At 45.8% G+C, this 22,703-nt stretch overlaps 1 protein-coding gene across 2 annotated transcripts in view; it reads left to right on the top strand.

The window, feature by feature from the left end:
- LOC119174142 (uncharacterized) overlaps window positions 1-22,703 on the top strand; it is a 131,299-nt gene that overhangs the window by 92,646 nt on the left and 15,950 nt on the right. The window contains exons 7-8 of one of the 2 annotated variants that reach the window (XM_037424961.2): window positions 1,800-2,081; window positions 12,951-13,095. In XM_037424961.2, the coding sequence (XP_037280858.2) occupies window positions 1,800-2,081; window positions 12,951-13,095 (427 nt within the window). The remainder of the gene's footprint in view (window positions 1-1,799; window positions 2,082-12,950; window positions 13,096-22,703) is intronic. The other variant, XM_075896092.1, reaches the window with a different exon arrangement.

Genomic DNA, 22,703 nt, shown 5'->3' with positions numbered 1-22,703 from the left:
ACGAAGCACTGGTACTCGCGAGGATGTTAGCCGTGTGCACTTGTAGATACCGCTGCCAAATCGGATTCAGCGCGCTTTCAGCGGCCGGAATGCTCAGTGTGAACGAGGCATAAAGCTGCGGACGGCACCACCGACGACGCTGAAGCGCGACATCGTCCGACTAGAAAAATGCTCCGCATTTAAAAGCGTTAGGCCAATATGAAGCACTTGTACTCTCGAGGATTGAAACCCTGTGCACTTGTGCATACATCCACATCAGGGCGTGGCGCCTAACTGCTATTGGCATTAACCCGACGAGACGGCTGTATCAAAGAAGTACACGTAATGTTCATAAAATTGGACAGCCAACACTGACCACAAATAACGTTTCACGAAATAAGGAAATACTTTAAATTAGTTCCAAAACCTAGCATGGCTCTATAGTAGAATATTTGAGTACCACGGAAAATTCTAGCGTTCTAATACTACTGAGGCTTTGGCATTTATTCTTAGCGTTCATCCGGTCAACAAAGCCGATGTCATCTTTTTCTTAGCGCTCACGCAATAAAATCGTCTGTTCGCACAGTTCCTCCCTAGATATAAAGTGTTAATCACCTGTGGCATATGCCCACCCGCGGGTATGGGCAACATATCTGGCGTAAATGCTTTCACGACACAAGCCAAGGTATCATGACATTATTCGTCTCATGAAGTGAATCATATTCGTGAAATCATTGTGCCTAACCTTACTAGTTCTGGTTTACGCAAGTTAAGGGTGTGATCGCGAGAGCCCCCAGAGGCAGGTAGGCAGACGGCTGATAGACAGACAGATAGATAGATAGATAGATAGATAGATAGATAGATAGATAGATAGATAGATAGATAGATAGATAGATAGATAGATAGATAGATAGATAGATAGATAGATAGATAGATAGATAGATGCCTAAAGTGCCTGCAGTATGAAAAAATATTCTCTGATTTAAAGCAGCCAGAAAAATTTCTCCAAATTTGGGAGACTCGATAGTCGAACCCAGGGCTTGTCGGGCTCATATTGCCTCATACGAGCAAAGAGCAGAAGTACATCATTATGACAACAAAGAGCACTGACACAAAGCGCTTCGGTATTCTCAACACTACGGCACCTTGATGCCGGCAATCGAACGGACGCTGGCATCAGGGTGCCCTACCATCACCACCTAAGTGGCAACCGCCCTGCTCAGCACAGTGAAACGTGGTCTCCGCAATTAGCTCGGACGTTTCTGAAACCATTCTCAGACGTCATAGCACAGGCTGTGATTCCAAAGGGCTATACGCGCTGCTTTGACTCGGGGACGACACAGTTAAGTCCTTTGTAAATCGTGCTGCGCTAGTTTTTGCAGCTTCCATACGCACCATTGGTGTTTGTCCACCGCTACTGATTGGAGTGTGAGCAAAACGAGCACGAGAACTGCTGCAGTAAGCACCACCGAAAAACGTGTCGACTCGAGAACTCCGCGCAAGTCAGTTTAGTGCAGACAGAGAAATACTAGGAAGGAGTGCGGGACTCTCGCACAAGCACTGCTTAGGCTTAAAACTTTGCCTTCTTCACTTCCCAAGCTCAGCGCGTATTGTGGGTTCTTTGGCGGCCTTGTACCACTTGCATTTGAATGTTGACATTTGGCTAAAGCATCATCTAGACTGGCTAGACTGACTCTGAATAGGATTTTGAGGTGTGCGATATTTCGAAGTAGTGGTCTTGATAATAAGGTAAAAACTGGCAGTGATGTCTTTCCACGTCTCCTTTCTGTACATTTTCGATTATCTTGCCCCATTTGCAGGTGACATCGACATTCCTATTTCCCACACAGCTTCAAGCTGTGGTGCGTGAGATGCGTCGCTCAGGAAGAAGGTTACCAACTGTCCGCCGAATCGGTACGGGTGGCAGCGTGGTTCCGGCATCCGTAGCAGAAGCAGCCTACGAAACATTCGGTGCTCTCGAGCAACTCCTAAATCTATATGGTATGACGGAGTCTTGCGGTGTTGTGACGGTGCCGCCGAAATCTGCCGAATGTCGAAACAGCACTGACGTTGGAATTCCTGCGACCGGAGTCACTCTGAAGGTAGATCACAGCTAAGTCATGTTGCTGTTGAAAGTCACACTTTCGTCCGGTTAATTGATGTTTTCTGCGTCATATTTATTGGTGATCCAAAACTGTACATCTTCAAGGAGTCGCCAAAAACTTTTCGAAAATTTTCCGCTGTGTATTCAGAATCCTCACCATATATTCAATACTATACCTTGAATTGTTTCGTCACCCACCCCGATTTAAAAGCTATAAAAACACAATTTCAATCCTGAGCCCACGTTCTTTTTTGCTGTACAGCTGACGTCAATCAACGATGAAAAGCTCATGTCGTCGGGAAAACATAGCGATGCCGCAATATCTGTTCAGCTACCATTGATTGATGTTCGTAGTATCATACAAATTTGACTGCAAATCCAAAAAAAATATTGCTTCCGCTCTGAGAAGTTGTGCGGCACAGTGTGATGCTGCACACGGTTAGCAAGTGAGGGTAGAGCCAAACGAAACACAGCGTATAACAGAACCTAACACTACCAGTGAGAAAAAAACAGGGACGCTCCACTGAGCCAGCGAAGGTGTTCGAAATGGCCATAATGCACTTGGGAGGCAGCCCCAAATGTACTTCAATGCAGAAACAAGCAGATCGTTTACGGCACTTCTACAGCATAGAACACACAACGTATAATTTAGCAGTAGTGTTTTCTTTCAGGTTCTTATAAAGAAATAGTTTTATAGCAAAAGAACGGTAACGCTTTGCTTCTGACTTTTGACAGCATGACGTCACTCTGACGTCAAACTTTTGTGTCTCAGGCAGCTGGTGGTGTCGCATGGTTGCTTAGAATCCCAAGAAAAGAGCAATTTCAAACCAATTGGAAAAATAGGCAATATTGCACCAAAATGTTCGTGAATCGATCTGTTAAATTCGTAGTGCAGCAAGAAAACTGACAACGGAGCCACCTCATACTCTTTCCATGAACCCTTTATGACATATTTAAAAAAATGATGCATTTCATACCACGGGATATATCTACACGAGAAGCAATTTCACAGTCTGAAAAAAATTTAACACTGTCATCAATATCAGCCACAGTGTGAGTACGTTCGTGCACGTTAGAGAATCGTGAGGCAAGAAGCGCCACGTATAACACCTATATTTTCCTTCATCATTAAATACCACATTTATCACAGCAGTACTGCAAATCGTGTAATTTTCACCATGAAAGCGGCACTGTTCACAAACTTTGAAGTAGCAAATATTTGTCACAACATTCACAACCTGCGTAGCCAGCACAAGTGGTAATTACAAGGGTGGGAGGCTCAGTAACATAAAAGTTGACAATAACAATTACTAGTTCCAGAGAAGTTACAATAAGAAGTCAAAATATTGACTGTCAAGATTATAAACACCTAGCTATATTGGTTGCTAATGAACGTGAACATTCGTTTACGTCCGTTTGCTTTTTATTGATATGTTTAGTATACATTGCCTTATAAAGTAGACTTTTTTAGAAAAGATTACCATCATATATGAATGTAAAACGTTACAGCCTTGTCCTCTTACGCCGCAAATTCTTCAGATATTTCATGTGAATTACTTGGTAAAGGAAATGCAGAATGACGTGTTCAGATAACTTGCATCTGGTCCAATTATCATGAAATGCGTTGGCATATTTTACATATCTATTGAGCTTTGGGTGGTGCACCACGCGGATTTTTACGTGAGAACTTCGTATCCAACAGAGCTGATGCACGTGCATGAACATGTTTTGAACTAGTAACTACGCTTTTTATGTGTTCTAGCTGTGTAGCTTGACCACCAAATTAAACATTCTGTTAAGGGTATTTCTTAGGGAAAGGAAGTTGATCCTTACTTGCATTATGGTAACGCTATGTGCGTCTGTTTTTGCAATATTATCTTGTTGCTGACATTTTATTCACTGCTAGTCACTCATTTTCTCGTTGTTGATGCCCTTAATTGAGTTGTTTTTTTCCCTCAAAAATCCTTCATCCCCAGTGCAGCGCAGCCAACCAGACGCTTGTATGGTTGACCTGCCTGCCTTTTCTCTTTTTGTTTCTCGCACACCTCCGCCATCATCATCATTATCATCATCATTATCCTGTCTACGTCCACCACAGGGCAAAGGCTTCTCCTATGTTCCGCCAGTCAAATTCGTCCCGTACTTGCTGCTGCCATTTTACACCCGCAAACTTCTTAATCTCATTTGCCCACATAGCTTTGTCTTCCCCTCACCCGCTTGCCTTTTCTCGGAACTCAGTCAGTTACCCTTAATGACCAGTGGTTATCCTGCCAACGCGCTACATGCCCAGGCCATGTCTTTTTCCTGCCCTTGATTTCAACTATGATATCCTTATACCCGTTTGTTTCCTGATCCACTCTTCTTGATTTTTTAAGGTTACACTTACCATTGTCCTTTCCATCGCTCGCTGCGTCATCCTTCACTTAAGCTGAACACTCTTTGTAAGTCTTCATGTTTCTGCTCCATAGCTAAGTACCGGCAAGAAGCAGCTGTTATATACCTTCCTCTTGAGGGATAGTGGCAATCTACCAGTCATGATTAGAGAGTGCTTGCCAAATCTGCTCCTCCTTATTCTTAATCTTCTAGTTGCTTCAATCTCGTGGTTCGGCTACGCGGTTATTACCTGTCCTAAGTGGACATAATCTTTCATAACTTCAAGTGAACTATTACCTATCTCGAAGCGCTGTTCTCTTCTGAGGTTGCTGTACATTACTTTCGTTTTCTGCAGAATAATTGTCAGACCTACCTTTCTGCTCTCCTTGTCTAACTCCGTAATTATGAGTTGCAGTTTGTCCCCTGAGTTACTCAGAAATGCAATGTCTTCGGCGAAGCGCAGGTTACTATGTATTCTCCACGAACTCTTAAGCCTAACTCTTCCCATTCAAGGCCTATGAGAACTTTCTGTAAGAGCGCGGTCAATTGCATTGACGAAACTTATCCCTGCTTTGCACCGTTTTATTGTTATTTTGTTGCTTTTCTAGTGTAGGACTATGATGGTGGTTGACCCCCTAGAGGTTTCTTCCAGGATGTTTATATATGATTCATCGACGCCCTCATTCCGCAGTGTCTTCATGACTGCTGATATTTCTAATAAATCAGCTGCGTTCTCGTCATGTACGAAGGCTATGAATAGTGGTTGGTTGTATTTTGAGCATTTTTCTATTACTTGATTGATAGTATTAATGTGGTCGATTGTTGAGTAGCCTATACGAAATCCTTCTTGTTTGTTTGGTTGGTTGAATTCTAATGTTGTTTTAATTTTGTTAGCAATTACCTTTGTTAATAGCTTGTATACGAGAGAGGGCGAGCTGATCGGCCTATTTTCTTCAAATCCTTATCATCTAATTTTTATGTATTAAGATGTCGTTAGCATTCTTCAAAGATTCTGCTACTCTTGCAGTTAGGAAACACTTCGTAAACAGTTTGGCTAGCTTTTCTAGCACAATATGTCCTACATATTGCAGCAGACCTTATGTTACCTGATCCTCACCAGCAGCTTTGCCTCTTTACATTTCCTTCAAGGGTTTTGTGACTTCTTCTATCATTACTGGTAGTTCTATCTGTGATACTGATTGTTCGTATATTAAGGTCGTGGTTGTCCTGGCTACTGCACAGCTCTCTGTAAAACTCATCCGCTATTTTTGCTATCCCATTCATATGGGTACTTACTTTGCCTTCCTTGTCGCTTAGTGCATACATCTGGTTTTTGCCTATCTTAAGTTTCCTCTTAACTGCTATGACGCATCCTCCGTTCTTCAGAGCGTGTTCAATTTTCTACATGTAATACCTTCTTGCATGTAATATGTTACCCTTATTAATCAACTTCGTAAGCTCTGCCTGTACTATTTTGTCTGTTGTACATGAGGCTTTCATGCTTTGATGCTTCGTAAAGATTTTCTTTGTCTCCTAGGACAACTTGCCTGTGTCCTGTCTAATTACCGTACCTCCCACTTCCACTGCTCACTCCGTCATGATACTTGTGAGCGTCAACCATATGTAGCGTCAACGCTAAGGATCGTTTCTTTAATAAAAGCCGAATACCTGATCTGAAGCGACACTCTGAATTTCTGTACTTCTTTCTCAGTGCTAGCTTATTGATTGGCTTCTTGCGTATCAGTTTCTGACGTCTCTTCAAGTCTAGCCGAGTTCGAGACCGTACCATTTTATGATTTGATTGATTTGTGGGGTTTAACGTCCCAAAACCAGCATATGATTATGAGAGACGCCGTAGTGGAGGGCTCCGGAAATTTGGACCACCTAGGGTTCTTTAACGTGCACCCAAATCTGAGCACACGGGCCTACAACATTTCCGCCTCCATCGGAAATGCAGCCGCCGCAGCCGGGAATCGAACCCGCGACCTGCGGGTCAGCAGCCGAGTACCTTAGCCACTAGACCACCGTGGCGGGGCGACCGTACCATTTTATGGTGACTGCATCGTACCTTGCCAAGCTCTTCCACATCCTGCACGATGCCTGGGTTCGCACTCAGTATAATATCTATATCGTTCTTCCTTTCGCCATTAGGATTCCTTCATGTCTACTAATGGTTTGCTTGTTTTCGTTAGTAAGTATTGAAGATCCGTAAAATATTGCGTTCTACTATTTCTACTAATAGCTCTCCTCTGGCATTTCCAGTACGGATGACATAATCTCCTACTACCTGGTCTTCGGCCTGCTTCTTCCTTAACTTAGCATTGAAGTCGCACATCAGTATAGAACTCTGTGTTTTTACTTTTTACATGGCCGATTAGACGTCTTGATAAAAACTTTCACCTGAAGTGTCATCACAGCTGGATGTAGGCCTGTAAGCCTGTACCACTTTCATCTTGCATCTCGTATTAAGTTTAATTACAATACTTACCAGACTTTCATTATTGCTATAGTATTCATCTACGTTGCTAGCTATATTTATGTGCATAAGGAACCCCACACCCAGTTATCTTCTGTGAGCCAATCCGTGATAGCAAAGGACGTGCCTATTCTCTAGCACTGTACAGGCCACATCTGTTGTCCTAATATCACTGAGTCCTAGTACATCCCATTTAACACTTTCCAGCTCCTCGAATAGTACAGCTTGATTCGCCTCACGAGATAAGGTTCTAGCGTTAAACGTTGCCAAGTTCAGGTTTCAGTGGCGGCCTGTTCAGACCATGGGAGTTGTAGCACCATATGGTGCGTTGTAGATTTGATCGTCGCTGTGGTCAATTGCTGTACAGCCGCTGGAGGCTGTGGACCGTCAGTTAATTGACCTATGCATGTGCAAGGTAGTGGCCAGATACTGCACCAGGGTGGTCATTCCTTGTATCATGAGGGAGGGCGTTACCGGCGGTGGTCACCAATGAGACCGCACTCTAAACCTCTTATTGCAGTTCCGTCTTGAAACAGGTTTTTTTTCATCCGCTTGGAAATGGCGTGGCACAGGGATTCCAGCCACGGACCTTTTGCACACCAAGTTGATGTTCTAGCCACTACGCCATCGGTGTTCTTTCTTCCGGTATTACCAAAGCAGAAAAGCCAGAAAGGGTGCTTAGATGTTGGTGTCACCTATTACTGAACTGCTCAGCACAAAAAAACTGTAGACAATGAACACAAAAGACGAGGACCAGCATTGGTCCTCGTGTCTTGTGTTTGTTGTCCAAAATATTTTGTGCTGAGCAGTTCAATAATAAGATACCAACAAGCCCGATCTCAAACTTTACTTCGGTGTCTGGTGGCTTTTTTGAAGTTGAGGTTTTGCCCTAATGTTATAATAATTTTGTTTCAGTAAATTTATATGGTCGCTCTTGGCTGGGTTTTGTTGTCGGTGTCGCCCTTACTCGTCGTCGTATGCCTCCACCGACATAACCCGAATGTGCACATATCTATATAGGTGCAAAAGCCAGGAAAACAGATAATTCCGAGAAGTATTTTCCGACTTGCGGAATCCAACGGGTGACCACTCGCTCCGCGCCACGTGGCGTTGACCACTGTAACAGCAAGCTATAAATATACACCGTTTGCCACTGGCACTTTGCCGATATCATTAGGAATATCAGCATGTTCTCAGCTTTTCTAGCAATGTAGCACGTAGGAAACCCTCTGCGGCCCACTCGTGTACTGTACATTGTCATATGATGCGTGGTCCCACCGTGCTCGCGCACGTGGTTATCTCGTCGTGGCGGAGAATTATGTAGTAGTTACAGTCTGCATGAATGTCGCTTAGCTCGCTGCAGTCACTCCGTTTGCGAAAATATCGTGCTTTTAAACACAACGAGGTAAGAACTGCTGATTAAGTTCACGTTTATCTTGTGTATACCTGTTCATACACGTTTCGTGCGTCCTTTGTGTTTGAGTAGCGCGTTGAGTGTCGAACTTTAAACGTTGATAGCTCGCACTCGTCCTGCGTGTGTGTGTTTCTAGCGTTGTCTTGTCTTGAGCAGCACGCTTCATGTTTAGATCTGGCTGCTGTTTTTCGCGTGAGATGCCAAATTATTTCAATAGCCTACATTTCTTGGCCCTTGGGATGAGACAACAGCCATATCCTGACTCAGGTCCATGTATGAGTGACAAGTTAAAATGATATCAGCTACCATTGCTTAACCCACAAAGACGTCTTTTGTACACAACTTGTTTCTTGTAGTTTTGTGGAGTACTCGTAATAAAACCTGAGGCAGCTGGACCTGTAAAAGTACTTAACTTCCTGCGTGTTAAACGTCATCACACTGGTTCCTTTGATTTTTTGTTGCACAGGATCACTTTACTCCAGGCAACATCATGCTTGACGAGAAGCTCGACCACGGGACACATTTAAAGTACTTGACCTTTTGTTCGGAACAGCCAAAACTAGAATATGATTTCCTAACGTTTTAGGCTGATATTTGATAGGCCCAACGTTAATAATGAAAATGAATTACTTCAGGTGATTCGTATTTTAAAGTTGAATTAACTACGAGTAATAACTCTAAATACACGTTTGTCAATATCTTGCCACAATTGTTTCGTAGAAATAAAATTGACTGGCTTGAAGATATGTTGCGTAAATTTGACGCATGGACTCTGTCGCTTGGACGGGAGGACGGGAGCACGTGACCACTGCTCTGCGCAAGTAAAGCCCCTTGATGCGCAAGCTGCCTACAGCACCATCAGCCGACAGCCAAAGAAAACACACTCGCTATCGGTGTCATCTATCTGTGAACATAATCACCAGCCACGGCCAGTGGAAAAGCGCTGCCGAAAGCGCAACTGCCGATGCCCGCAGCCGGTCATCTGCAGCGAACAATTTCAGCGTAGTGCATGATCACAGTATACTCGCAAAAAACACTGTCTCGAGGCCTCGTAGGTTTCATTTCTCTTCCACTGCCTACGTTTGCGTTCGGCTTGCCTGGCTCGCGCCTCGTCGTTGTTGACGTCGCTATTCGCGAACGCGATCGGTTTCGCTAATCCTCGCAAGGCCGGTGACAGCTGGGAAGGTTACGAGCACACTAGCGAGAAGCACGCCGCGACAGCATCCCGCCCGTTGGTGGTGGTGTTAAACATTTACTAAAAAAAAGAAAGGTTGTCGGGGAAACCAGCTCCTAGCGGCTAAGCTTCCCTATAATACTAGGTGGAGTCCCTAGTCAGGGACCCCATTGGTCATGACCACTGTCCTGGCACGCTCAACCATGGCTTGTTGGGCCGAAAGGTCCTTGCAGGACCACCTTCCAATCTTCTCTGGTTTGATTTGAGCTCGGGGGTAAAGAAGGATTTAGTTGGCATGCCCATACCATGTGGTAGGTGTCAGCCACCTCTACACAATACTGGTAGAGGCCAGAAAAGGAAGAATCAAAGTGTTTAAGCACTGTCAGACACATTAGCGTATTGGTGAATAAACGGAGAGGAATTCTCTCGACCGCCTTCCTGAGTCTTTTGCAGGGCGGAGGGAATCTCGGCAGTGAGTAATTATCTCTTTATATTTTAGGAGAGAAACATTATCTTCTGGATCACAGGGGTCATCGGTGGGCGAAGCAGTGGGCCAGGGATTAAGTGCGCGGGCGGCAGCGTGCGCCACCTCATTATCGGCGAGGCACTGTTGGCCAGTAGTCCATATTAGTGAGTGTGGAGAGAGCTAACCTACTCGAGGACAAGATTATAAAAATTTGGCAGGTAAGGGTGAGATCCATATGAGTTGAGAATTTCGGCAAGCTCCTTTGGAGTCTGGTAATATAATTTGAGAACTGTCATGTGATGTAGCCAGAGCTATGGCCACCTCTTCAGCATTGGTAGCATCGGGTGAGCGTAAAAACAGACCACCCACCTGCCTGTCTTAGTAGACCATGGCGGCCGTATACCGACCTCTGCGGTAAGGACCGGCAGTCACGTGTAAAAAAATTACGTTTAGCTTAGAGCCGAATGGGCGCCGGAGAGCAAGAGCCCGTGACTCTCGACAACCAGCGTGCGACTCACGGGACATATTGGTGGGGAGGGGTCGAACATGAATTGCGTATTTTCAATGTTCGGGCACTCGTACCCACTCCTCCGAGGGGAATTCGAGCCCAATGTGTAAGCGATCTAGGAGTCGTCTGCCTGACGGGGTCTGCGCTAGGCGCGTGTATTGATTTGGTCGGTGAGCCTCCCGGAGCTCCCATCGGTGTGATCACGCGGCAACCAGCGGCGCGCTGTCCACATTGTCGGCACCGCAAGATTCTCAAGACGCACGCGCAGAGCGCACACCCGCCGGCTCGCGGCTTCTTTTTTCGACAGGTGGAGAGAGGTGGCGTGGGTGAGATGATGCTCACGTGAGGAGTGGGTTTGAGTGTTGCGAGGGGTGGAGAGGGTGAAACAAGGAAGAGCTAATACAAGCCAGTTGCATGTTGCGAGCTCCCCGTCAGCACCTCCTGGTGACGCCCTCGTCGAAACGACGACAGCGCACCACCGGCTGCAGCAAACGAGACGTTCTTTAAGCCTTTTTTTCAACATTTTAATTTGTAAGACTTGATAATAATGCACGTGAAAGACTGCTTCTCATTTATTTTAATGATTTATAAGCATGATTAGTGTTAACGCGGAGGAGACTGGAAAGTAACCCACTTTAGCTGGGAGCGCAAACCTGAAAACTAGCAGTCGCGCCGCACTGGTCGTGAAAAGCACGCGGACACGTTAATATTGACTACAGAAAGTTTGCCGAATTATGTCAACGAGGTGTTACGACATATTAAGGTAGAGAGGTGCAGAAACGTTGGCGTAATACTTTTACTTACTGCAGCGAAGTTCTCGTAAAGTGCGATGGATATATGAGACTGCGCTGAACAGCATCTGTGTTCGGGGAGCCTGCGTTGAGGCCATTCAAATTACGTATCTTGATTGTACACGAACATTGCATGATGCATGCATATTGTCCACTGCTGTAAATCCTAGAACGTTGCTTGCATTGTCCTTAATTTATGTAAACTTTGATTTACTCACAATAAAACAACCGATTGCTGCAAGATTATATATTCAGCATTGTCGTTTCACTCAGCCTGTATGCGGTATCACTCACTAAAGTAAGTATGCGAAATACTTTTGAGCTTGTGTACTGCATTGTACTATATGAAAACGAGAGAAGTTGAGAGTGGGAGCTGCCACAACGAGCGGAGGTCAGCCATGACGCGGAAGTAGACGATGACAGTGTCACCTGCGATGCGCAAGGCCAGCCTTCATATCAAAACACCCCGGTACCTTTGAAACCTATTTCATTTTATATGCAGCTTTACATATAGGAACAATATTCACAGTTATTATTTGTTGGAAAAAGATACTTGAGTATAGAAATTAATAAAAAAAAATTTCACTTTCACATGCAGAAAATAAGTGGTTTTCAAATTCTATAACGACTGCTGACAGAATCCAGATGGTGCTATTATGGCGAGCAATTTTCATCCTCGTTGGCTCTATGAGCATGTCACTCCGTCGGCTGACACACGGCGAGTGCGAGGCAGGCGAAGGAGAGAGACGCTACCGCGCACTGCTAAGAGGGCGTTAGCTACTTGGCACCGCTTCAACACCTGTGGCATGGGGAGCGGTGCGGACAAAAGGACAGCGCTACACATGCTACTCAAAGAGCTGCTTCGCATCTGAGAGAGCGCATGCAAAAAGGAAGGAAATTAGTAAGAAAATACGTTGTTACTGAAGTAGGGATGTTAAGTGACTAAGACGCCAGAGGCTGTTCTGGCGAAATCATTGTCAACTTGTGGAGACGTTATCTGCAGTGACACTCTGTGTTCAACAGCCTTTCATGGCCTCAAGCCTCGACGTCGTCCTCTACTTGTGTCTTGAATTGTGGGACAGATAACTTCACATCATATAAACAGAAAACGGTGTGAAGAGGAAGGTGAAAGTTTGTGACGAAAAAACGAAAAAACAGGCATTCTGTGCTCTAGGCAACGCTTTTACAAGTGAACTTAATTTCTGCGAAGTGTAACGGATTAGTTCCTGCAAAGAAGTCATGTCTACTTCTCGAAACGTCGGTTCAAGCACATTTCTCCTAGTTACAGGTTCTTTATTCCAAATAAGCATGTATTAACACTTGTGGTTCAAGTGATGTGATTGTGTTTGCAGTTGCTACCTCTTTGCCGACAACTATTCACTACCTAAAGTTGTACACAGTGAGTACCCAGCAAAAAACTAGCATTGCCACAAGAACTAGTCTACCTGGGCTATGCTAGCTTTTTTCTGCGTCTGTGAACGCTGTACTTTAAGCATTCTTGCTTTTTTGGAAAACTGCTGTTTAAAAAGCTCCAAAAATGATGAATGAGGGAGGGTTTGGAGTTTTTACAGCAGAATTGAAGACTTGCGCCATACCGGGGAAAATTAAGCATTAATAATGCTGTATATGAGAAACCTGCTACAGCCATTGCATTCCTTTGCTCAGGTTGTCGACGTGAGCACCCGTGACAAACTTGGTCCACACCAGATCGGGGAAATTTGCTTTCGAACGCCATCTATGGTGAGGGGATACTACAAAAGGCCACGTGAATCTGCCGAGCTGTTTGACGAAGAAGGATGGTGCAAATCGGGTAAGTCTTGATGTGCGATCTCAACGTTTTTATTATGTAATACTATTGGTTGCGTAAAGCCACGTTCAACGTTATCTTGCGTGTATATCCTCTGCCTAATAGACGTCGTTTGGCAGTTGGTGTAATGATGCTACTGTTACGGCGTACAGCGGGCAGGAGCGTTGCACGCCGTTATTTGAACACCCCTCATTTAACCCTTCCAAACAAAATCAGGGGGGGGGGGGGAACTCGCCGTCGTAGCTGGGCACGTGAGTTGCCCATTTATTAATCTTGAGAGTGCGTGGTTAACTTCACGCCATGGTTTCATTCAGAGATAGGCTAACCAATGCCGTGGATTTGCAGGATTGTTCGAACATTTCATACAGTGTCCTAAGTTCCGCGCCATTCCTGTCGGGACAGCTATATGTCTTGAATTTGTTCTGGACCGTCCTGTTACAACGCAAGTCACGCTACAACGCTTCGTTCGCTGATTTTCGCGAACATAAAGTTCGCGAAAATCACGCGCACGAAGCAATGCTGTATTGGCTGGGGGTGACTCCGATTGCCTTTAGATACTTCAGATGAACTTCCAAATGACGTACGACAACTTCTGCAAGTAAATTATTCAGCAAGGCTTAGTTTTGCGAGCATCACGTCACCAGCTGATCTGACTAAACTACCAATACACACGAGGTCAGCGCATTGATTGATTGATATGTGGGATTTAACGTCCCAAAACCACCATATGATTATGAGAGACGCCGTAGTGGAGGGCTCCGGAAATTTCGACCACCTGGGGTTCTTTAACGTGCACCCAAATCTGAGTACACGGGCCTACAACATTTCCGCCTTCATAGGAAATGCAGCCGCCGCAGCCGGGATTTGAACCCGCGACGTGCGGGTCAGCAGCTGAGTACCTTAGCCACTACACCACCGCGGCGGGGTCGAGGCCAGCGCAGTAACGAAGTGATGGATTAATATCAAAGTTAAAGATGCCCTGAAACACTTTTATCGAATAACCAGAGAACGAATTCACTTGAAGAGCTTATTGTGTAATAAACTGAACGCCGCGAAAAAATTCAAAATCTGTCCAGTTGGAATGGCCTTCCAAAGATTTGTCGCATGCTGCGATTGCATTACCTCTTCTCTCATCCTCCGCGTGAGAGACCTAGTGTCGGAAGAAGTGGAGCTCGGACAGCGGGGCACTCCTTGGGGAGCCGTCCTCGCACCGACGCTATTCGACCTTGTGATGATTGGACATTCTGAACTACTTTCGAAAATCGACGGGCAAAACCACACTATCTGTGTGGACGATGTAACCATATGGTGCTCCACAGGGTCGGATGGCTTCATTGAGTCCACCCTGCAAGAGGCCATCGACCCCACCGAGTCCTACCTCCACCACACCGGTCTCAGGTGCTCACGCACGAAGTCGGAGCTGTTGATATATTTGCCCAAACGCCACGGCGCCAAGCCCAAAGAGTGGAAACCTCCAGCGGAACGCAATATCACCCTCCACACCAGAAATAGTTGTACAGTCCCCAGGGTAGACACCATCAAGGTCTTCGGCATGATCATCGAGTCTCGCGGAACAAACACTGAAACAGTACACAAGCTCAGGACTAAGACTGAGAATGTCATACCACTCGTACGTTGAGTAGCCAACCGGCACCACGGCCTCAAAGAAGACACCCTGCTGCGTCTTGTACACGCGACTGTTTTGTGCTATTTTGCCTGCGTCGCCGCTGCACACAAATGGCTACGGGCTGAGCGCGATCAACTCAATGCGCTTATACGCAAGGTGGTCTTACGAGCCTTTGGCCTCCCTATCACCACTTCAACGCAGAAACTCCTAGAGCTTCGTGTACATAAACCGCTAGAAGAGATTGCTGAAGCTCCGGAACGCCTGCAATTGACCCAACTCACCACCAAGGCGGCCTGCCATATACTGCGCGAGCTTGGATTCTTCTCCTCGACGTCCAGGGAGCCCCACCATTGACTCTAATTCACCATGTAATCCGGTATCTTATCACAATCACTCCCATTCCGCAAAATGTACACCCCGAAAAGAACAGAGGCAGGTGCCTTGCGCGGGTGACCGCCATTCTCGAGCGCATAGACATAGAAGTGGGCAACGTCCCGTTCATGGACGCCGCTGCCCATCACAACAACCGAGCCTTCGCCGTGGTCTCGGTATCATCCGCGCAACAGATTCTTAACTCTGCCACAATCCTCACCTGAAACCTCGAAGTAGCGGAGCAAGTAGCTATAGCTATGCTCAACAGCAAACGAGAACTCATCTACAGCGACACCAGACCAGCCAGCAAAGCTTTCGAACACGCAGTGATCTTCGACCAGGCTTTACGTATCCTGCGCACAGCGTACCCAAGTGCCCTGAAGCACCACACTGTCATCTGGTTCCCCGCCCACCTCGGCCAAGTGCCGGGTGCCCCATCCAACCTCAACGAGATCACCCAGGATGCAGCGCACGCACTTGCGGACCGTGCCGCCACAAGGGAACCACATCTCGCTGAGTTATAGACAAATCGGGATGCACCCATTACATACAACGACTTAACAAAGCACTTTTACCTGGAACGCCGCATTTTCCCACCCCACATCTGAAACTTAGCAGACCGCAGGCGTTAGGCCTACGCCTTTTACAGACACACTCGTATCCAAACCTTGCCAAGCTTAACGTTGATTATCCTGATGCATACCCCAGCGACACATGCCCCTCGTGTGGACACACGGTGACACTCGCACACATGCTTTGGAAGTGTAAAAACACTTCCTGGCTCTACCTCAAAGAAGTGGGAGAGGCCCCTCAAGAGCTCATTTCTCGCCGATCAGCAATGGGCCGTCCAGCAGGCCCACGAAGCAGCCACCAGGTACTCCCTGTCGGCCCCTACGCGGGAGACGCCCGCTACGCGCTAAGCGCGTCCTGCAGGACTGGAATAAAGTTTTTTCATTCCATTTCATTCTCTCGTCCGACGAAAGCGCTGGAAACTAAGCTGGGATAGATGGCAGGCGCAAAGAAAAACGTCACGCACGGCTCGTGACCTTGAGCAGTTTTCTTTTTTCTTCGAATGCGCAGTTTTTCAGTGTGATCGCGCGCGCATGCGTGGACAAGTCGCGGCTTCTGCGGTGATCTCTACAACGACCGAGCACGCCATGTTAAAATAAGCCAATGGCTGATCGATGGGCTTACTACGAGTGATGTTCAAGCTTATTGCGTGATTTGTCGACAGAAGAGAAAGCAATTTGAACTCATATTGATCATTTATTGTGAACTCTAAGCCACGTGCTGTGCTATAATACTTGGCTCGTGTGTTGTCGCGAGCCTCTACTACTGATCAGCAGCGTTTTTTGACCATGCTCAAAAAGTGTTGCAGGGCCCCGGTTGAGCGGCCAATCTCCGGCAGTAGATAAAAGCCACTTGCAAAGGGCGAAACAAGCAAGCGAACCAATTTCGCTGGCTGTGTGTTTGTGTCCCCCCCCCCCTATTCCCACAGTCCCGACATGTTTTGTTCAGGAGTTAACTCTATCCAGAGAGCGTTTGTGGTAGGACCTGTGGTCTGCACTGCCCCATGACATCATGCCTCGCATTCGTAGAGTCGTTTTCGCCCGTATGCTTTTAGTTGAAATATATGAAGAGGCTAAGCATATTCGAAAGTTGGCGGGTTAGGCAGGATACACTTAGGTGCCCAGCAGTACGGAATTATAACATGAACCGACGAACACCTTTGAGCTGGACAGTCACTAGAGTTCTTCACCTAAAGACAAGGGAGCGTTATTATGCTTACATAGCGTAGCATTCAGCGCTATACCGACTTTTACAGACAAGAAGACTGAAAATGTGACACCACTCTATTAGAAATAAAATTTTACCTTGTCTGAGCAGTGTTAGTCGCAACTTTTACCGGTAATTGATTTAAAATGCTTAGGAAGTTTGTCTCGTTAGTTGACTTCTATAGCGTGAAAGTATATCTCTTTTACTGAAAAAAAGTAGGAATTCATAATGTACCACAATATATTTGTAGGTATAGTGATGGCGGAAAATGAATAACCTAAGGTGTGCAACCCAGCTACGTGGGCCCTCAGAAAAAAATTTATGGCTGTTTCGCACTCGTTGTGCCTTTTATTTTTATTTTTGTTTCACTTACTTACCTCTTTATTTGAGATCTCCATTTCGTGTATTTCTTTTTTCTCTTTTTCTTCTTTTCTGTGCGTTTCTCTTTATTTTCTCTCTCTCTCTGCCTTTTTGTATTTCTTGATTTCTTCCCTTTATATCTTTCTAGTAGTTTTGATCTTCTTTGGTGACTCCTTGGCTCTTAAATGACTTTCTCTGTCTTCTATCATTATACTTCTGTATATTTTTCTGCATCTCTCTTTGCGTCCCTCTACTTTTTTTTATCTTTTATTATGTGTTTTTATTTTTCTCTATCTGACGTGTTTCAAATCCTCGCCTTTCACCAACCAGAGATTTTGTTTAACGCTCGTACCTGCCGTAGTCTTTAGACGTGCTTACTTAATTCTCGTGACGTGTACCGTTGCTAATGTTCGTCTAGTAACGACTGAGGACACAAGAGGGCGGGAACAAGAATCAATGCGTAGTGTCAGCTTGGGAGAAGTGTCAGCCTGGGAGAAGATGGACCATGGTGCGATGTAGCTGGTACTGAAACACCACTGGTGGACACCAGTCGAGGGTGTGGTGTAGATCGGCACGCACGATGTAGCATCAATGGGGCTACATGATGCAGGAGCACCACAGTCGGCTGACCTAGTCTCAGAGGGACCACAATAATCACCACTTACGTTTCCTGTCCACAGTGCAGGAGTCTGAAGGATACGCCTTCTGTTACGTGTAAAAGCCCGACCATCTTCCGTTTTCACACTATAGTACCTCGGAGATGTTCATCTCAATGTAATATCTTTCGGACAAAATGTTCATTCCATATGCCGTTTGATCGCCCCTCTACTGAATGGTCATAAGGGCTTTCCGCCGTCGCTCTGATTATGCTTTTTAATGGTTGTTGACTGTACGTTGCCAAAATCTGGTACACGAACCTGAGATGCCTACCTTGGAGTTCTCCGGGTGATCGGCCTCCCGCAAGCAGCGTTGAGGGGTAAACTAGGTAACCTATCAAGAAGCCTTCTCGTAAATCTTCGCTTTTCTTCAAAAGGCGTTTCATTCTCTGTAACCCTTTCTCAACCAGACTGTTTGACTGTGGTAAGTGCCCACTTGAAGTCACATAAGTTAAATTACATATTTGCGAATTTTGTGAATTCTTATCTCGGAAACTGCTGCTCGTTGTCTGTGAATACCTCAAGAGTGACGCCCTGCCTAGCAAACATAGCAGTCAGTGCTGTAATTTTTCTTCTTGCAGTGGTGGTGGAGCTAGTGGACTTCCAGGAAGTTTGAAAACGCGTGTATGGTTGTTTCAAGCTGCCTAGTCGCTGAAAGAAGTGCTGAAAATTCGTCAAGAGTTTGTTGTCTGTGTAGGCGTATTTATTGTTGCTACGTTCCGTTTATAAAGCCTCAGGATTCACTCGCGTCCAGTCCTAGTATGGACTGACCGCCATGCTTGGGTACAAGAAGTTTTGGCAGATCCCACGTACTTCGGGAATCAACATTATATTGGTGGAAGATGACCGTGTTGTAATTTTTTACTGTGGAACACGTTATGAAGCCAGGCTAAATATATTCACAAATTTTGGACGCACGGGTATGTGTTGAAAGGTTGCGGATATCTATATCACCAATTCTTTGCACTTATTCAATGATGATAACAGGAACATGAGCATTACTAGCACCAGAAACGATAATTTTATATGAAGTGCTGGTGCTAGCAAGGACACTGCTATATAAATCAAATTCAGTACATGCTACCTAACTAAAATTGATGTTAACTTGACGTGCGGGCTAAATCATAGAAGCACATATGTAATATTTGTAAAATTCAATATCCCGCCCTGGAACTATGGTTGAAGTTTCACGAACATCAGAGTAACTTGACAATTAGTTCTGAGACCTGGCTGGCTCTGTAGTAGAATACCTGATGGCCAAGTAGAATGCTTCGGTTTGATTCCTAATTAAACCCTTATATTTATTATTTGCATTCATGGCAACACCACTGCTGATGTCAGATTTTTCTTAATACTCATGAGTTCAAAATGCCCGTGTGTGTTCCCGTCATTCCTTGGTAGATACCAAGTGTCAATTACCAGTGCCACATACCCACACACCTATAAAACATACCTGCACATCAGTGGCACATACCTGCCCGCAGTTAAGAGCCATTGTCGGGTGGGAAGTGTTCCACGACGTACGCGACGGAATTTGATGTTAGTCCTGTCTTCATCAGCACGTCATGTTTGTCAAACCGTCTCACCCTCTCATACTAATTTTGGTTCAAGTCCCGCTTAGGGGGTGATCCCAGAAATACCAAGAAGTGCACAGACAGACAGACAGACAGACAGACAGACAGACAGACAGACAGACAGACAGACAGACAGACAGACAGACAGATAGATAGATAGATAGATAGATAGATAGATAGATAGATGGACAGATAGATAGATAGATAGATAGATAGATGGATAGATAGATAGATAGATAGATAGATAGATAGATAGATAGATAGATAGATAGATAGATAGATAGATAGATAGATAGATAGAAGACAGACAGACAGACAGACGCTAAAAGTGCTTGTAGTACGCAAAGAAATCATTCGCATGTAGAATTACACTCTGCTAAAAGCGTTTCCTACTTTTACTTTCTGCGACGTCGTTCCGGGGTGTGTTCTGACGGCACTGTTATTGGCCCGTAGTACCGAGGTAGCAGCAGTCAAGAGTTAGCAGCACGTATTTTCAGATATGCTGAACATGTTAACAAGCTGGTCTGTGAGCACTTCTCAAACTTGAAAGAGACGTTCTTGCCTGCGTCATCAGCTTCCGCTACCCAGCCTATGGCTTTTTGTTGACAACGCCCTCTTCCAGGGTCTTGTAGTAATCATTGCCGTCGTGTTTGCTGGTCTCGGTTTTCTTTCAGATCTTTTGACAGCACACGGCAAATTGGCTGAGCAGGTGTCATGTGTTGCCTTTCTGGCCGCACGCAGGACACTGCCTCTGTCTGTGTCACCGATGGTGCTTTGAGGAGCTTGTCCTTAAAGCTCGCACCCTGTTCATCTGGCAGCTGCCGGCGTGTATACCAGTGTTGCTTGTGTAGATTTCTCTGGTGGCCTTTCGAGTAATTTCAACAATGCTCACTGGTTTGTGCACAGCCACCCAAGGCGTCAGTTTTGATGGGCCCTGTGATCGCCTCTTATGCACTACGTCAGCTTCGTTTTCATCGCTTCCTAGACAAGGCACCACATCACAAGTTCGTAGGATGAGTGCTACGCACAGATACTAATATTTTCCCCAAGCCCCTCACCTGCCTGATCTCGCGCTGCGACCCAATACGTTGGTTTCGATGGCACGCGCGCTCGCCTTCTCGTGATTACGTCCACTTCTTTCTCGTAGCTTTGTAGGTACGGCACCACGTTACATGTTCATAGGATGAGTGTTACACACGGGTACGGATATCCCTCAAGCCCCCTCACCTGTCTACTCTCAACCTCGTTGATGAACGCCTGATAGCTCTACGTCAGTCATTTATGAGTGTTAGGCATTTGATTCACGTAAGCGGCCAGTAGTGCATAAAGGAGCAGGTGGGTAAAGTGCTGATTACATGACCAAACCTGTGCGGAGGCCGCCACGGAACGTACCCAACAACGGTGCCTTCGGTGTACACATTATGTGCCAGGTCGTTAAGCATTCTTTCCTAGAAAAATGTCTTGAGAAAAAACGCCCCATGCACCTCCGACCAAGCTCCTCTAACATAATTCACTTTATGAATGTGGCAAATATTTTTTTCTGCTATTCGGTGGTGGTGCACGTCCCGCAATAGCGTCAATGTAACTATCGGTTATCCTCCAAGCTCAGCATCCTTGCGCCATGGCTCTCTAAACTGCAAAATTCTTCTGCTTTGGAACATCAGCTTTGCTTCGCGAAACATTTTTTGCACCGTTCCTGCTTCCTCAAACAAAACAGATACCGCTCATGCGCTTTGTTGATTACCTAAGAGTAATGGGTTTCGAGCGCTGCAACAAGTGTCTAGTAGTCTTTCTGGCCATCTTGTTTTTCAAACATAAAGTGTTTATTACGTCGAGAGCTTCGTCACTAGGCGCCCTAAGAGCACCGTTTTCGAAGCTCCACTGACGCTCACATGATGGCTGTCTTGTTTAAATCCAAGGACGCGATGACTACAGCTGATGTGGCATCATGCGAAGCCGCGCTATGCGATGAAGATTGCCGCTAATAGCGACTGACAGAGACGCCGAGCGTAGTGTCCGATTGCTATTGATGCTATGGGCGCAAACAGAAGGAAATGAGATAGCAAGAAAGATGGTGTAGGCATCCCGACTACAAAGTGTAGTACCTGGCCAAGCCAAGCAGGTAGCTAAGCCACGCCTAAAGACGAGGAAAATGCACCTGATCGGGTCATGCGATGTGATACTGAACTAAAAAAGTACGTACTCTCCAAGAGAAAGCCGCGTACCTTGAAGATAAACCCGTCTGTCGATGGGGTGATAATTTAACTGTGAGTAAACACACATTTATTGCACAAGCTGCTCATTAGTAGTTGTAATGAGCTCTTCTTCTGCACGATTAGGTAGCCGCATGTAGCTTTGTCATTGGAAGTTCCGTTATTTCACATCTGCGTGCGTTTGGCACCTCACGCTTCGGCATTACCGCATGTTCCTGGTTATCCTCGCTCACATTTGGTCTAACAAATTAGAGTCTGGGGCAAGTTTAAATTCTGTACAAATGCCTAGCAGCGAAAGCATACATTTTGACTACGAGCAGCGTCAGTCTCCCTCCGTTCCACTCTGTAAAAACACTGGCCAGTCAGTCAAATTAAGTGCAGGGCACAGGAACATTAACACGATGGATACAGTCTCGGTGCATTGTCACTAAAAATTCTCAAATATCCACTCTGGAGAGACAACACACAGGCAGCACTTTTAACACTGATTACGGAGCAGAACGAAACCTATGGCGAACACCCGCAGGGCGGGTTTACCGGGACTGAGAGCGCTATGAGTAAAATAAAGTTCCACAGTCAGGACCTGCAGCTGTTTGGCCAGTTTAGTTTGTTGTATAAATATTATTACCATTTACCGCTCTAAAGAGCCTCACTCATATTTTTAGAGTGCAGCTTTTACATGACCGCTCCTGCGTTTATCGTCGTACTTGGATGACCCTCGCTATCGCCGCCTGTCTGGCCAAGGACTTAGACATCCGAGTGCTGTTGGGAAGGTGATCAAACTGTGGAAGTGGTGTTTCTGCGAGAGCCGGGGTGTGATATTTCCACCTTGTCGATCGTATGATTACTGGTACGTTGCAGTGTTATTCGCTGCTGGGACTTGATTTACGGCTGTTATCGAGTGTCCGGAACGTGAATGAGCGGAGACCTTGATGAGATGTCTCTTGGTCATCCCAGCAAATGTCTTAGGCGACGCAGCTGGGTAACATTGCTGTTCAGATTGAAGGTTTCGACTGGAAGAGCTTATGCGCAC

This window comes from Rhipicephalus microplus, chromosome 5 (assembly GCF_043290135.1).
Source record: "Rhipicephalus microplus isolate Deutch F79 chromosome 5, USDA_Rmic, whole genome shotgun sequence".
NCBI lineage: Eukaryota > Metazoa > Arthropoda > Arachnida > Ixodida > Ixodidae > Rhipicephalus > Rhipicephalus microplus.
The sequence above is the reverse complement of the archived record's forward strand: the minus strand, read 5'-3'. Positions and strand labels throughout refer to the sequence as shown.